Here is a 16673-nt window from a genome sequence, read left to right as displayed (position 1 = left end):
ACTAACAATATGTGGAACATATACTTTAGGTAAACTGTGACTCTGCATAACCAGTGTGTTTTTAGAAATTACAGTGTAAAATTTTACTATTTTAAACAACTGAAATGAACAACAGTTGAGTCAGTGCCTATATAATATGTCATGGTTATATACGTGATTGAATGAAGACATAACTTATAACAATATAACACTTTAGGAAAAATAGCAGCTAGAAAACACTGCCTAAGTATTTGTTATTAAAAGATAGTTATTTTTAATTACTGTTATAATAGTGAATTTACATAAGTAAGATTTCAACGATTCAGATATACTGTAATAGGACAACTTCAGGATCAAGGAGAATAAAAATAAACTATGAATTTATAACACATCAATAAATAATATTGTTAATACTACTATACCTTTACTGACAGCTAAAAATTGAAAATTTAAACTGTAAGAAAGGAGTCATTATAAAAAACATATGCTTAAAAATATACTCAAAAATACGGCTGGGTTTTTAAAAAACAATCAAGTGGGTTTTACTATTATTATACAAATCTACTTAATACTTACGTGCCCTAGGGCAAGATACAAAGATGAAAAAAATAAGAACATATCTCACCCATAACATACTATGCATAATTCAATAATAATTTTATTGAGTGCTTAGTATGTGCAAAGCACTATTTTAAGAATTTGGAGAGCAGCAGTAAAAATGGCATACAAAGTACCTATTCTCATGGTGCTTAGGACCTAGTGAGATAAGTCATACATACACCACCCCATCACCACCCAACATATTTTAGATTGAGGATAAGGGCTCCTTAAAAGCAAACAAAGAAGAGTAAGCTGATATTTTTCTGGCTTCAAGGATTGACAATAATTTCCTTAACTTGTGTTAATAAAAGCTACTTGTTTTATCTTTTTGAGTCAAACACTTATTTGGTATTCTCTATAAGCACTTAAAATGCCCTTGCCCCCTTTCCTCTGTAAATTATGGCTCTTCTTTCAATCAACTATTAGATAAATCCAATATAGCTCTCATCATTCAGGCTCTTATGAAAAACAGATCTCTATACAGTTAAGTACAAGATTACATTATATTTATCACATATATTACCTTTTCTTTTTCCCCAGTTACATCAACAATTGAACATAAATCAATTTCTTTTTGTTTTTCAACTAAGTGTAAAAACTGAATAGGAAGTGTTTACTAAATGTTCTCAGCTGTATATTTTTTAAAAATAATTTTTATCATATACATCTCTTTATTGTATACTTTGCTTTTAAGTTGCTTTTTAGAATTCTCTCACCATATACTTTATTGTGAAAAGAGATTGAGAGCAACTCAAATTTCTTTTTTTATAAACAAAAGTCAAATGCAATACAAAAGCTCAAATTTAGCACTTCTTGCTAGTCCATATTAGGCTAATCACAAGTAATATTATTTCTAAAGTTTATCTATAAATATAACATTACATATATTTAAGAATATTAAAACATAAAATTATATATTACACAAACACAAAAAGTCTTACCTTGCTGAGTATTTTGTTCTTGCATTCGATTCACAGTGAGGTCTAAGGGGCCTTCCTGTTCTTCCTGAAGGGAGTTTTCTGCTTGGTTCATTTGGATACTTTTACATATTAGACTTGGTCCAATTGAACCATTTCTATTCTCTTGAATTTTACCACTTTTTGAAATATACTCAATTGCAAACTGACGTATCATCTTTTTCATTAATTCCTGAGCAACTAGGGGAATGTTAGGATCACAGTTCTGAGGAAGATCTAGGGAAGAAATAAGTATAATAAGCATTAAAAACTGAAATGCAAAATACCAATATTTAAACATCATATTTTTATTACAAATTAATAATTTCAGAAGTCTTTTTAGTGTCAGTCTGTAATTGCTAATGGTTCCTAGGACTTTGCAATAGAAACCCTGTAGATTTAATTAGTATTATGATAACAACTTCAAACTTGGCACATTTAACCATTTCTTCAAAATAACATTTTTGTTCACAAACTAAAATATAAGTAAGAAATTAAGACATAGAAAGCTCAGTAATATGTCCAATTTTTAGAGTTTTAAATGTGTTCTACTAGATATTAAAACATTTTAGTATGTGAATATAAACTATATATAACCAAATAAATTTTAACTTAATATACTAAGTGCATGCATTAACTATTAAAGAAAACATCTGAACTTTCATGATTGTTAATTACTATTTAATTCTTCAATTCTGTCAAATATGCATTTCTTATACAGTTTAAATGTCATCATCAAGGATTTTTCTTTTTAAATATATTTTTATTGATTTCAGAGAGAAAGGGAGAGAGAAAAACATCAATAATGAGAGAGAATCATTGATCGGCTGCATCCTGTATGCACTTTTCTAGGGATCGAGCCCACAACCCCAGCATGTGCCCCTGACCGGAATCAAACCCGGGACCCTTCAGTCCACAGGCCGACGCTCTATTCACTGAGGCAAGCTGATTAGGGCTGGATTTTTTTTTTCTTCCCTCAACATTTTATACTTAGAAATTTAAATCAGAAACAATAAAATAAAGAACAGTACAATCACACAGACAGCCTTGACCAAGTTTCAAGAATTGTTAGCATTCTGCCACACTTACTTTCTTTTAACTTTTTTTGGTTTGCATAACTACTAAAAATTGTAGAATTATGACATTTCACTCCTCCATGTTTCAGCAAACATATACTAAGATTCTCCTATAAAAATGGCAATATCATTATTAAGTGCCTTAATTAATCCTTGATCCCCAAACATATTGATCAGCTACAACTATAATGATCAGCAATGATATTCAGTTCTACTTGAAACTTGTACAAGAGGTCCAAACAGTTGAACGATTTTAGTGAGAGGTACAGCATAAGGACAGACCAGTTATGAACACAGCATATAATAGTGATAAAGTTTTGGTATTGGGGAGGGGGGTTGTTGGAGGCTTTTCACATACACTTCCGGCCTCAATCCAATGCTTTTATTTACTCTGTTCCTTCAAAGGTAGAATGACTGGTAAATTGGAAAGTATGATTATACTTGGTTAGGCTCCACAGAAGTGGTCCTACTTCTTGAGATACTAGTAACTAGTTCAATGCTCCTTAAATGCCTCAACTCTTACCCAGGCAGATCAGTGTTATGTTAATAGGTCTGCATTGATCCAGGGCTGTTTGAGACAGAAGGGTCAACTCTCTTTAGTTTGAGGGTTCAGTATTAGCTGGAGAACTTGCCTAAGACATGTGAAGGCAAGACTTTGAACTAACATTTATTGTTACAGATCCCGGATTCTAAAATGCAAGAATGTTTGAAAACATACTATTTGGAGGTGAGAAGAGGCAACAAACACCTCCACTATGATCAATTCCATATTTGGTAGCAAAAAGTGACCTATTATAGCATGAATCTATTTATGGTCCTTGCAGAAATAGAAATATATTTGATCAATGGTGCTGAACCAGCTGGAGATGTTACATAATAAACATTTCCATTATATTACATCTTTAAAAAATATTTTAAAATTCAGAAGAAACATCTGAGAAAAGGGACTGTGGGCCTATTTTAAAAAGTTAACATTTTAACCTTTACATTTATTCTTTGACCCAGTAGGAAAGAGAGGCAGTATTGGTTTGGGGGTACTAGAGAAAAACAGACTTAGCTTATCTCCATTTTATAGTTTCTTTGTTCATAAAAATGGAAATAACAGAACCTTGAAAATCATAATAGGACTTGTTCACAGCATATTTAAAAAAAAATATTTTATTGATTTTTTACAGAGAGGAAGGGAGAGGGATAAAGAGTTAGAAACATCGATCGGCTGCCTCCTGCACACGCCCTACTGGGGATGTGTCCACAACCAAGGTACATGCCCTTGACCGGAATCAAACCTGGGACCCTTCAGTCTGCAGGCCGATGCTCTATCCACTGAGCCAAACCAGTCAGGGCACTCACAACATATTTTAAGATTATATGAGATTGCAGATCAAATATTTGACATTTTTACAGTGTGGTAAACATTAGCTCTTAATTATAGTGGAAATAACAAGATAAAAAGATGCAAGCTAAGCAATTATATTTTATTTAAATCACAAGATGTCAAATAAGTAAAAATATTAAGGCAAATATAAAATTATTAACTGGGAAAATAAAAGGGACATAATATCTAAGCCCATGTGATATTTTTTGGTATAGTCCAGTGGTCGGCAGACTGCGGGTCGCGAGCTACATGCGGCTCTTTGGCCCATTGAGTGTGGCTCTTCCACAAAATACTACCTGCGGGCGCACACGTACAGTGCGATTGAAACTTCGTGGCCCATGCGCAGAAGTCGGTATTTTGTGGAAGAGCCACACTCAAAAAGCCAAAAAGCCGCCTGTGGCTCGCAAGCCGCAGTTTGCCGACCACTGGTATAGCCCATTACCACATGTAACCTAAATAAAGTGATTTACCAAAATAAAAAATTTCCATGCTGCCCATAAGGATTTCAGTTTATACCATTACTTGATTATTACCTCCAGGAATCTTTGAAGGTTTCTGTGAATAATCTTCTTCACCTTCTTTCAAACCTAATTTTGCTTTACATTATGTGTTAAAAGGAAATACTGAATGTACTTCTAGGTATTTTGGTTAACTGTTCTGTAATTTATTGATCAATGTCACCTTATAAATTTAAAATAATTAAATTTTCCAAAAAGAGCAAACACATACTTTATCATTGAGTTTAGAGCTAAGTTTTTAATGCAGAATAGATATCACTACTCTATTCAATTCACCTACTCAGATTTTGCCCCTTTATATTGGGAAATAAGTCTATGTGTGAAACCAAAGGACTTGGCAAAAAATAAATTAAAAAATAAGATGAAAAAGAGAGACAATAAAAATGCTGCTCAGTTGCTAATTAGCTAATGAATCTTCTAAATTACATGTACAAGCTATTATCTACACTAATAAAAGAGAAACATGGTAATTAGCGTACGACCGCTACCCTTCCCATTGGCTAATCAGCATATCCTTATGCAAATTAACTGTCAGCCATGATGGTGGCCGGCAGCCATGCACTGAAGCGAGCAGGGAGGCTTGCTTGCTCCAGTGACGGTGAACTCCAACGTTCCCCGCCTGCCGCTGCCGGCCTCTCAGCTGCAACTCTAAGCAACTATGTACTATGTTGCAAATAAAAAGCTAAACAAAACCCCAGAAACCGGCTTTCATTCAGCCAGGCTTCAGCCAGCCTGACCGCAACATTGTATCGATGTTTTCAGCAGTGAGGCCTCAGAGATAAAGTTGGCCCAGAATAAAAAAAAGAAAAAAAAGAAAAAAAGGAGTGGTTGGGAGTTTCAGTCACCCGCCAAAGTGAAAACGGCCCTCAGCCCCTCACCCAGACTAGCCAGGCACCCCAGTGGGGACCCCCACCCTGATCCAGGACACCCTTTAGGGCAAACCAGCCAGCCCCCACCCATGCACCAGGCCTCTATTCTATATAGTAAAAGGGTAATATGCCTCCCGGCACCAGGATCAGCAGAGCAGTGAGGTTCCCGGCACCGGGATCAGCATGACAGGGGGCAGCGCCCAAACCCCCTGATCAGCCCTGCTCTGTGCCTGATAGGGGAGAGCTCCCCAATCCCCTGATTGTCCTGTGGCTCTGTGTGTGACAGGGGGCAGGGCCACAACCTCCCTATCCACCCTGCTCTGTTCGTGACAGGGGAAGGCGCCCCAACCCCCTGATCAGCCCTGCTCTGTGCCTGATAGGGGGGAGCTCCCCAATCCCCTGATTGCCCTGCGGCTCTGTGTTTGACAGGGTGTGGTGCACTAACCCCCTGATCGGCCCTGTTCTGTGTGTGCCAGGGTAGAGCCATAACCTCTCCATCGGCCCGGCCCTGAGTGTGACAGTGGTGGTGCCCCAACCCCCTGATCGGCCCTGCTCTGTGGGTGATAGAGGGTGGCGCCCCAACCCCCCTCCATGGGCCTTGCTCTGTATGTGACAGGGTAGAGCCATCACCTCCCCATTGGCCCTGCCCTGAGTGTGACAGGGTGTAGCGCCCCAACCTCCTGATCCGCCCTGCTCTGTGTGTGACAGGGGGTGGTGCCCCAGCTCCCCTATCGGCCCTGCTCTGTGAGTGACAGGGGGCAGCGCCCCAACCCCCTGATCGGCCCTGCTCTGTGAGTGACAGGGGGCAGTGCCCCAACCCCCTGATTGGCCCTGCTCTGTGCGTGACAGGGGGTGGCGCCGCAACCTCCCCATCGACCCTGCCTTGAGTGTGACAGGGTGTGGTGCCCCACCCCCCGAATTGGCCCTACCCTGAGCGTGACTGAGGGTGGCATCGCAACCTCCTGATCCGCCCTGCTCTGTGCATGACAGGGTGGCGCCCCAGCTCCCCAATTGGCCCTGCTCTGAGCCTGACCAGGGGCTGCACCTAGGGATTGGGCCTGCCCTCTGCCACCCGGGAGCAGGTTTAAGCCAGCAGGTCGTTATCTCCCGAGGGGTCCCAGACTGCGAGAGGGCACAGGCCCGGCTGGGGGACCCCCCTCACCCCTGAGTGCACAAATTTTTGTGCACCGGGCCTCTAGTAATTACATAAAGCAAATGAGTTAATTAAAGATCTAGGCCAGGGATTAAACTCATTTTGAAAGATCAGGCAAATAATAAATATTTGGCTAGAAGATAAAACGTTGCCACTACGAAATGGTGTCTACTGCCCTCAAGAAGACAGAAGAGCCCTAACCGGTTTGGCTCAGTGGACAGAGCGTTGGCCTGCGGACTCAGGGGTCCCAGGTTCGATTCCAGCCAAGGGCATGTACCTTGGTTGCAGGCACATACCCTGTAGGGAGTGTGAAGGAGGCAGCTGATCGATGTTTCTCTCTCTCATCGATGTTTCTAACTCTCTACCCCTCTCCCTTCCTCCCTGTAAAAAATCAATAAAATATATTTTTAAAAAAAGGAAAAAAAAAAAAAGAAGACAGAAGAGTCTGGCTGGTATGGCTCAATGGTTGAGCGTCGACCTATGAACCAAGAGGTCATGATTTGATTCCTGGGCAGGGCACATGTCCGGGTTGTGGGCTCAATCCCCAGTAGGCGGTGTGCAGAAGGCAGTCAATCAATGATTTCCTCTTATCATTGATGTTTTTTCTATCTCTCTCCCTCTCTCCCTTCCTCTCTGAAATCAATAAAAAATATATTTTAAAAAAAGAGAGAAGAAACTTATTTTTGCCCTATCTTTTCATTTCTCAAATTTAACTAATTCAAAGTTTAACATGCTCTTTGTGGTAGCCAGTATCAAGACCGTCTGCAATGATTTCCACATCTTGGTTTCCTACTGCTGTGTAGTTCCTTCCACATTGTATCAGGGGTGGTATGTGTGATTAATAGCATAGCACAGAAATGTACCTCATTTCTGATAATAGGTTATATAGGTATGTGGTTTCTATCTTGGATACTCCTGAATATTGATGTTCGCTGCCTCCTCTCCGCTCCCACCCTTACTCCATCCTTGCATCGCTCTTTCTTTCACTACCAATTCTGGAGGAATCCATACTATAAGCAACCCTATACTGAGGCTCATAAGAGTTTGATGTTCTTGAGCCAAATGAATGAAACTGGAAGAAGGTACTCCGATCAATCAAATGCCATATGATTGCAAACCTACCTGACCCCTTGATTGCTGCCAAATGAAAAACTGCCAGAAACATCCAGCTGAGCCTCTCTCAGATTTCTGGCTCAGAGAAAATGTGAGATAATAAATGTTTGTTATTTTAAACTGCTAAATATTGGAGGTAATTTGTTAAACAGTAAAAGAAAAATAATAAGATTATCGTATACATTGGTGGGATGCTGCTGTATTAAAACCTAAAATGTACATATTGGGGAGAGTATTAAATATAAGCCTGAAATACATTGAAGAAATTGTGAATAGAAGCTTCCTGGTCTTTGATAAAGCTGGAGTGTGAAGACTTGTAGAAAAATGAGGTAAATGTTATTGGAAAGTGAAGGAAAGAATATACTTATGTAGTGGGAAAAAGACAATACTTGTTTGTAGTAAGTTGGAAAGTAAAAAATGTGCCTAATGAATTGCGTCATCTATTTAGGGAAATTTCTAAGCAAAGTGTTGACATGCCTTTTGATTTCCTCTTGCTAATTATCTATACTAATAAAAGCCTAGGTGGTCCTTGCATTGTCACAAGATGGCCAGCAGGGGAGGGCAGTTGGGGGTGACCAGGCCTGCAGGGGAGGGAAGTTAGGGGTGACAGGCCTGCAGGGGAGGGCAGTTGGGGGCGACCAGGCCAGCAGGGGAGGGCAGTTGGGGGCCATCAGGCTGGCAGGGGAGGGCAGCTGGGGGCGATCGGGCAGGCAGGCAGAAGCGGTTAGGGGCAATCAGTCAGGCAGGCGAGCGGTTAGGAGCCAGCAGTCCCGGATTGTGAGAGGGATGTGGCCTAAACTGGCAGTCGGACATCCCCCGAGGGGTCCCAGATTGGAGAGGGTGCAGGCCGGGCTGAGGGACACCCCCTTGTGCACGAATTTCGTGCACCGGATCTCTAGTAGTAAAATATAAGGATAGAGATATATACTAAAGGAATGACTATTAAATAAACAAAAAAACAGGTCTTAATTGTTTTGAAAAATTTCAGTCAATACAGATAGTAAATGAGTCTAAAATTAAGAAAGGTTGAGAGCCCTAGCTGGTTTGGCTCAGTGGATAGAACATCGGGCTGCAGACTGAAGGGTCCTGGGTTCGATTCTGGGCAAGGGCATATATCTCAGTTGCAGGCTCAATCCCCATACAGGAGGCAATCAATCGATGTCTCTCTCTCTCACATTGATGTTTCTCTCTCTCTGTCTCTCCCCCTCCACTCTCTCTGAAAAATCAATGAAAAAGTATCCTGAGGTGACGATTAACAAAAAAGAAAGGTTGAGCAAAGGCTAAACCAGGGGAACAACCAGGAAAATATGCTTCAGAAAGTTGATGGGTTTTCTCCAAATTTGACCTTCTTAATAATGTTTTGGGTATCATCTGAATTTTTCATTTTCATTGTTTTGTGGGAGGAATTTCACTCTACTCTTCTAAACAAAGAACTCTGGAAGTAACCAAAATCTTTTGAGAACGTGTCTATTCAAGAACACTGGTTAAATCTCTGTAAAAACAACAAGCTATATAGCATTTCAAATTGCCCTATCCCTATCCTCCCATGATAGTTCTGATGTAGCCTTTCCCAACACACTCACAGTTCCTAAACAAAGACAGAATCTCATGGTCCTAGAAATTTAAGAAAATCTCTGTTCAGTCAACAGTTAACAACTACCTAAGAAATGTCAGTGGCCACAAAATAAAAAAAGTGACTTCACGAATCAGTGACAATAACACACAGTAACAACAACAAACTCTGAGGTGGGGGATAATCTGATTTCCATGGCTGTCACATTGTATTTTTTAAAACATCCAGTTTTTGAAACAAAACATTATGAGAAATGCAAAGCAAGAAGTATGGCCTATACCAGTGGTTCTCAACCTTCTGGCCCTTTAAATACAGTTCCTCATGTTGTGACCCCCAATCATAAATTATTTTCGTTGCTACTTCATAAGTGTAATTTTGCTACTATTATGAATTGTAATGTAAATATCTGATATGCAGGATGGTCTTAGGTGACCCCTGTGAAAGGGTCGTTTGACCCCCAAAGGGGTCGTGGCCCACAGGTTGAGAACCACTGGCCTATACAAAGGAAGAAAGAAGTCAATAGAAAATGTCTCTGAGGAAGTGGAGATATTGGACCTACTGGATAAAAAGTTTAAATTAAACATTTTAAATATGTTCAAAGAACTAAAAGAAACCATGTATAAAGGAATAAAGGAAAGCATCAGAAGAACATCTCACTAAATAAAAAATATAAATAAACAGAAGTTTTTAAAAAGAACCACACAGAAATTCTGAAGTTGAAAAGTACACTAACTAAAATGCAAAATTCATTAGATGGATACAATAGCAGATTTCAATTGACAGAAAAAATAATCAGTGAGCTTGAAAGTAGGCCAACTGAGTTTACCCAGTCTCAGGAGAGAATGGAAAGAAGAAGGGAATAAAGGAAGAAAATCAGGCAGGTAGTAAGATAGGTAGAAAAGAAGGGAGGAGAAGGAAAAAGGAGGAAAAAAATAAAGACAACGCCAAGTTCTCTTTTAAAGAAGAAATCTAAACAGAGCCTCAGAGATCTGTGAAGTGTACCAACATACACAAATAGTAGTACCAGAAGGAGATAAAAGAGGCACAAATATTAGAAAAGATGTCCCAAATTTTATGAAAAACATTTATTAACATATCCAATGTACTTCAAGAGGAATGAAAGAGAAGTCACATTTGGACGGACCTAGACACATTTAGATGCATTCCAATCAATCGATCAAAAACTCAAGACAGAGTCAATCTTGAACGCAACAAGAAAAAAATCAATTTATCACAAACAAGGGACCCTCAATGAGATTACAGCCAATACCACATCAGAAGTCATGAAGTCCAGATGTCACAGTGGGATGACATATTCAAGGAATTGAAAAAGACTATCAACCAAGAATTCTATTTTTAGCAAAACTATCCTTCATAAAAAAAAGGAGAAATTTAGACATCCTCAAATAAAACAGGTTTTTTTTTTTTTTGGCTAGCAGACCTGATGTAATGAAAGGACACTAGACAGTAAAGCGAATTCACACAAAGAAATAATAACCACCAGTATAGTAACTACATAGGTACAATAAAATATAAACATATTTGTAAATTATAAATGTATTTTTTTTGTTAATCCTCACTGGAGGATATTTTTTCCATTGAGTTTTAGAGAGTGGAAGGGAGGGGGAGAGATAGAAAAACATCAGTGTGAGAGAGACACATTGCTTGGTTGCCTCTTGGGGCCAGGGGTGGAGCCTGCAACCAAGGTATATTCCCTTGACCAGAACTGAACCACAACCCTTCAATCCATGGGCCAACACTCTAACCACTGAGCCAAACCAACTAGGGCTATAAAAGTATTTTTTTGTTTTTAATGTTTTCCCTCCTATTTAATTTAGATGATAACTGCACAAACCAATAATTATGAATCTGTCTTGGTGGACAAAGAATACCTAAAGATATAACAGAAAGGATAATACAACATAAAGGAGGAGAAATGGAATGGACACATGTAGAATCAAGATTTTTGTATACTACTGATATTAAGTAGGTATTAAGCTGAACTAGATTGCTGTTTATTAAGATGTTAATTATAATTCCAAGGCAACCACTAAGAAAGTAACTAAAAACCATACAGTAAAAGAAACAAATAATTAAAATGGTACACTAGAAAACTGTTATTTAACACAAAAGAGTAATAATGAAGAAATAGAGAAAACAAAAAATATATAAAACACTAAAAATAAATAGTAAAATGAGAGATGAAAATCCTACCTTACCAGTAATTATAATAAATGTAAATAAAAAGGAAAAGATTGGCAGAATGGATTAAAAGTATAATCTAACCATATACTGCCAAAAGAGACACTTTAAATTTAAAGACACAATCATGTTAAAAGAAAGTATGAAAATACAGTCAGACTTCATATCTTGAACATCTCTCATCTTGAATGATTTGGTTCTCGACCAAGTTGTTCACAGAAAAAAATGTCTGGGTTGTAGAACCAAACTTCGGTTTTTGAGCTGACAACCCTTTCATGCTAATACCTCAGCATGACACAAAGCTTCTCCCTGGCAAAAACCAAAGGAGAGAATGCTTTTGTTGCTAGTGAAATCAATGATAGCACAATTTTAAAACATAAAGAGGCCATCAAGAGTGCTAATGTTGCTAAGGGTCTGAAAGAAGCAATGATCACAGGGAATTGTTGATTTGGATAAACAAAAAGCAGTAAGCCAGTGACAGTATTTTGGAGGTAGTGATGTATGTTCTGCATGCTAACCTGAAAGACTCCCCTGGAACGACTGCCAAAAGTGGTTCCTTTAAGGCTAGTAGAAGGTAGTTTGAAAAATTTAAGAAAAAAGTGTTTATATATAGGTTAAACAGTATATATTAGAGATGCACTGTATATAAGAAAGGTTAAAACGGGGAATCATTTGGGGGTCTGGAACAGATTAATTAAATTTACATTGTTTCTAATGGGAATCACATAGTAGGTAGCCTTCTCAGATTGACTTCTTTCACTTACTAATATGCATTTAAAGTTCGTCCGTGTCTTTTCATAGCTTGACTACTCATTTTTTTTTAAAGCTGAATAATATTGCATTGTCCAGATGTATCATGTAAATAGTAGTAACCAAAAGAATGCTAGGGTGACAGAAAGACAAAAGATTGTAAAAAAAAAAAAATACTATGAACAACTCTATTCCAACAAACTGGCCAACCTAGAGAAATGGACATATTCCTAGAAAAATATGACCTTCCAAAACTCAATCAGGAAGAATAAAAAAAATGTGAATAGGCCAGTAACTATGGAGGCAATTGAAGCAGTAATCAAAAAACTTCCAGAAAACAAAAGCCCGGGCCAGACGGCTTCACAGGAGAGTTTTACCAAACATCCAAAGAAGAACGAAAACCTATTTTCCTCAGACTATTCCAAAAAATTCAAGAGGAAGGAACACTTCCAAGCTCTTTCTATGAAGCCAGCATTACCCTAATCCCAAAACCAGATAAAGACACTACAAAGAGAATTACAAGCCAATATCTCTGATGAACATAGATGCTAAAATCCCCAACAAAATCCTAGCAAATCAGAGCCATCATTACATTAGAAAGATCATACATCATGACCAAGTGGGATTTATTCCAGGGATGCAAGGATGGTATAATATCTGAATATCAATAAATGTGATACATCACATAAACAAATTGAGAGGTAAAAATCACAATCATATCAATTGATGCAGAAAAAGCATTTGACAAAATACAACATCCTTTCTTGATAAAAACTCTCAGCAAAGTGGAAATAGAGGAATCATACTTCAACATAATTAAAGCCTTATATGACAAACCTACAGCCAACATCATACTCAACGGGCAAAAACTAAAAGCATTCTCCCTAAGAACAGGAACAAGACAGGGATGCCCACTTTCACCACTCCTGTTTGACACAGTACTGGAAGTGCTAGCCATAGCGATCAGACAAGAAGAAATAAAAGGCATCCAAATTGGAAAAGAAGTAGTAAAACTGTCATTATTTGCAGATGACATGATATTGTACATAGAAAACCCTAAAGGCTCCATAAAAAAAGTACTAGATTTAATAAATAAATTTGGCAATGTAGCAGGATACAAAATTAACACTCAGAAATCTATGGGTTTTTTTATACACCAATAATGAACTCACAGAAAGAGAAACAAACAAACAAAAACAACCCCATTTACCATTGCAACAAAAAAATTAAGATACCTAGGAATAAACTTAACTAAGGAGGTAAAAGACCTTTACTTGGAAAACTATAGGACATTGAAAAAAGAGATAGAGGAAGACATAAACAAATGAAGAATATACCGTGGTCATGGATTGGTAGAATCAACATCATTAAAATGTCCATACTACCCAAAACAACCTATAGATTCAATGCAATCCCCATTAAAATACCAATGGCATATTTCAGAGACCTAGAACAAACTCTCCAAAAATTCATATGGAATAAAAAAGACCCCAAATACCTGCAGAAATCTTAAGAAAGAACAAAGTTGGAGGGATCACAATACCAGATATCAAGCTATATTACAAAGCCAGTGTTCTCAAAACTGCCTGGTATTGGCAAAAGAACAGACATATAGACCAATGGAACAGAACAGAGAACCCAGAAATTGACCCAAGCCACTATGCTCAATTAATATTTGAGGAAGGAAGCAAGGGCATACAATGGAGTCAAGACAGTCTCTTCAATAAATGGTGTTGGGAAAACTGGACAAATACATGCCCAAAAAAATGAAACTAGACCACCAACTCACACCATACACAAAAACAAACTCAAAATGTATCAAGGACTTAAACATAAGATGGGAAGCCATAAAAATCTTTGAAGAATCCATAGGCAGCAAAGTATCAGACATATGTTGTATCAATATCTTTACTGATACAGCTCCTACGGCAAAGGAAACTAAGGCGAAATAAACAAATGGGACTACATCAAAATAAAAAGCTCCTTCACAGCAAAGGAAAACATCAACCAAACAAGAAAGTCTGCCGAACTGGTTTGGCTCAGTGGATAGAGCGTCGGCCTGTGGACTGAAGGGTCCTAGGTTCGATTCCGGTCAAGGGCATGTACCTTGGTTGTGGGCACATCCCCAGTGGGGGGCATGCAGGAGGCAGCTGATCGATCTCTCTCATCGATGTTTCTAGCTCTCTATACCTCTCCCTTCTTTTCTATAAAAAAATCAATGAAATATATTTAAAAAAAAAGAAAGCCCACTGCATGTTATATCTGATAAGGGCCTCATCTCCAAAATTTATAGGGAACTCATACATCTTAACAAAAGGGAGATAAACAATTCAATCAAAAAATGGTCAAAGGACTTAAATGTACACTTTTTGAAAGTGGACATACAGAAGGTCAAGAGACATATGAAAACATGCTCAAAGTCACTAATCACCTGAGAGATGCAAATCAAAATGACAATGAGATAACATCTCATACCTGTCAGAATGGCTATCATCAACAAATCAACAAATGACAGGTGCTGCCAAGGATGCGGAGAAAAAGGAACCCTAGTGACTGCTGGTGGGAATGTAGACTTGTGCAGCCACTGTGGAAAACAATATGGAGTTTCCTCAAAAAATTAAAAATGCAATTCCCATTTGACCCAGTGATCCCACTTCTAGGAATATATCCCAAGAAACCAGAAACACCAATCAGAAAGGATATATGCACCCCTATGTTCATAGCAGCACAATTTACAATAGCTAAGATCTGGAAACAGTCTAAGTGCCCATCAGCAGATGAATGGATTAGAAAACTGTGGTATATCTACACGATGGAATACTACGCTGCTGTAAAAAAGAAGGGACTCTTACCATTTGCAACAGCATGGATGGACACGGAGAGCATTATGCTAAGCGAAATAAGCTAGTCGGAGAAAGATAAATATCACATGATCTCACTCATTTGTGGAATATAATGAACAACATAAACTGATGAACAAAAATAGATCCAGAGACAGAAGCATCGAACAGATCGTCAAACTTCAGAGGGAAGGTGGGGATAAGGTGGGGTCGAGGAGGGGTGGGGGGAGGGAAGAGATCAACCAAAGGACTTGTATGCATGCACTTGAGCATAATCAATGCACAAAGACATTAGGGAGAGTGAGGGCATGTGCTGGGCGGTGGGGGTGGTCTGGGAGAGGTCAATGGGGGAAAAAGGAAATATATGTAATACTCTACGTAATACTTTAAACAATAAAGATTTAAAAAATAAAAGAATGCTAGGATGGTTATACTAATATCAGACAAAATCTATTCTAAGACAAAACTGTCATTAGAAACAGGTCATTTTATAATGAAAAATCCAAAATACATGAAGAAGAAACTAACAGATTTAAAGGAAGAAATAGAATATTCAATAGTAATAGTTGGACACTTCAATAAACTACTTCTAATAATGGATAAAAAAGTAGACAAAAGATCAACAAGCAGAAGACATATATAAACCAACTATACCTAACAGACATATATAAAGCACTTTATACCAAACAATAGAATATATTATTTTCATCAAGTACACATGAAAATTCTCCAAGACAGACCATATGTTACATCACAAAACAAGTCTCGATCAATTTTTAAAAATTAAAAAAATACAAAATGTTTTTCAAAATTAAAGAAGTGAAAAAAATATCAGTGACAAAATGAAATTTGGGAAATTAACAAATGTGAAAATAGAAAAACATACTCCTAAATATCTAATGGATGAAACATGGAGTCACAAGGGTTATTAGAATACACTAAAAGTTGAATGAACAGGAAAACACTACATACTAAAAGGTCTGAAGTACAGCTAATAAAGCAGTGCTTAGAGGACAATTTATAGCTATAAACACATACTAGTATAGTAAAATTTTTTTTTTCACATTTAATGACTCAATAACCTAACCTTTCAACTTACGAAAAATAAATTAAAAACTAAACCCAAAGCAAGTATAAAGAAATAAAAAGTTAGAAAAGAAAAAATAGAGAATGGAAAAACAACAGAAATCAATGAAACCAAAAGATGATTCTTTGAAAAGATTGAAAATTTATAAAACTTTAGTTAGACTACCCGAAAAAAAAAAACTAGATAAGATTTAAATTGTGAAAATCATGAATGAAGGAAAACACATCACCATTATCATTAAAGAAACACAAAAGATAATCAGAAAATACCATTAAAAATATTAACAAATTAGATCTTCTAGATCAGCAGTTCTGAAATTGTGGGTCTCGACCCCTTTGGAGGTCGAACGACCCTTTCACAGGGGTCGCCTAAGACCATCGGAAAACACATATTTTTGATGGTCTTAGGAACCGAGACACCGCTCCTCTAGACGGGTCCGACCACATGCAGATACGCCCACATACGAGTACCTGGCGTGATGATATCATCTCGCTCACCACATCACATACACCCCATACAAATACAGGTGTATGTGACAGCGTTGGCACCATAATGTACTTATGCGGACCAGTCACACGTGTG

General features: G+C 37.9%; 1 protein-coding gene across 8 annotated transcripts in view; it reads right to left on the bottom strand.

Annotated features, from left to right (window-relative positions):
* Positions 1 to 16673, bottom strand: part of LCORL (ligand dependent nuclear receptor corepressor like) — a 150216-nt gene that overhangs the window by 32125 nt on the left and 101418 nt on the right. For all 8 annotated transcript variants that reach the window (XM_070398837.1, XM_070398847.1, XM_070398826.1 and 5 more), the window contains one exon: positions 1521 to 1772. In XM_070398837.1, coding sequence (XP_070254938.1) covers positions 1521 to 1772 — 252 coding nt within the window. The remainder of the gene's footprint in view (positions 1 to 1520; positions 1773 to 16673) is intronic.

The sequence above is a fragment of the Myotis yumanensis genome, unplaced genomic scaffold, assembly GCF_028538775.1.
Source record: "Myotis yumanensis isolate MYYU_CA2020_CCGP unplaced genomic scaffold, mMyoYum1.0.hap1 SCAF_1, whole genome shotgun sequence".
NCBI lineage: Eukaryota > Metazoa > Chordata > Mammalia > Chiroptera > Vespertilionidae > Myotis > Myotis yumanensis.
Note: the sequence above shows the minus strand (reverse complement) of the source record. Positions and strands in the feature narration are given on the sequence as shown.